This window comes from Sinocyclocheilus grahami, unplaced genomic scaffold (genome assembly GCF_001515645.1).
Source record: "Sinocyclocheilus grahami isolate Dianchi unplaced genomic scaffold, SAMN03320097.WGS_v1.1 scaffold1574.1, whole genome shotgun sequence".
In the NCBI taxonomy this organism is placed as follows: Eukaryota; Metazoa; Chordata; class Actinopteri; order Cypriniformes; family Cyprinidae; genus Sinocyclocheilus; species Sinocyclocheilus grahami.
In genome coordinates this window covers 4023-4344 of record NW_015506753.1, presented here as the reverse complement: position 1 = coordinate 4344, position 322 = coordinate 4023, and the positions used below count along the sequence as shown (strand labels likewise).

The 322-nt window shown below is 54.3% G+C and overlaps 1 protein-coding gene across 1 annotated transcript in view; it reads right to left on the bottom strand.

The window, feature by feature from the left end:
* The window catches only part of LOC107571271 (lysine-specific histone demethylase 1B), a 21048-nt gene that overhangs the window by 16824 nt on the left and 3902 nt on the right, over nt 1-322 (bottom strand). The window contains exon 2 of the mRNA XM_016257587.1: nt 159-256. Coding sequence (XP_016113073.1) covers nt 159-256 — 98 coding nt within the window. The remainder of the gene's footprint in view (nt 1-158; nt 257-322) is intronic.

Sequence of the window (322 nt, the reverse complement as noted above, 5' to 3'; positions counted from 1 at the left end):
TTCTCCCACTGATCGTCATCTTCTCCAGGCTCTGGCACTTTCCTTCTCGTCTGAAACACAAACACACAGTCACACACACACACACACACACACACACACACACACGTGCTTATAGGAGTCCAGTGGATGATGTGCCGCTCTTCAGCTTTCTCTCTCACCTGTGCTGCAGGTGTGCTGCTGCGGCCCCGCCCACCAGAGTCCAGCCCACCCACTGCTGCTGCTGACCGCTTCCTTCCCCGACACCGCCCGCTGCCCACTGAACACACACACCATCAATATATAAACACATGATACACAAATACCCACACACACTCTCTCTCTC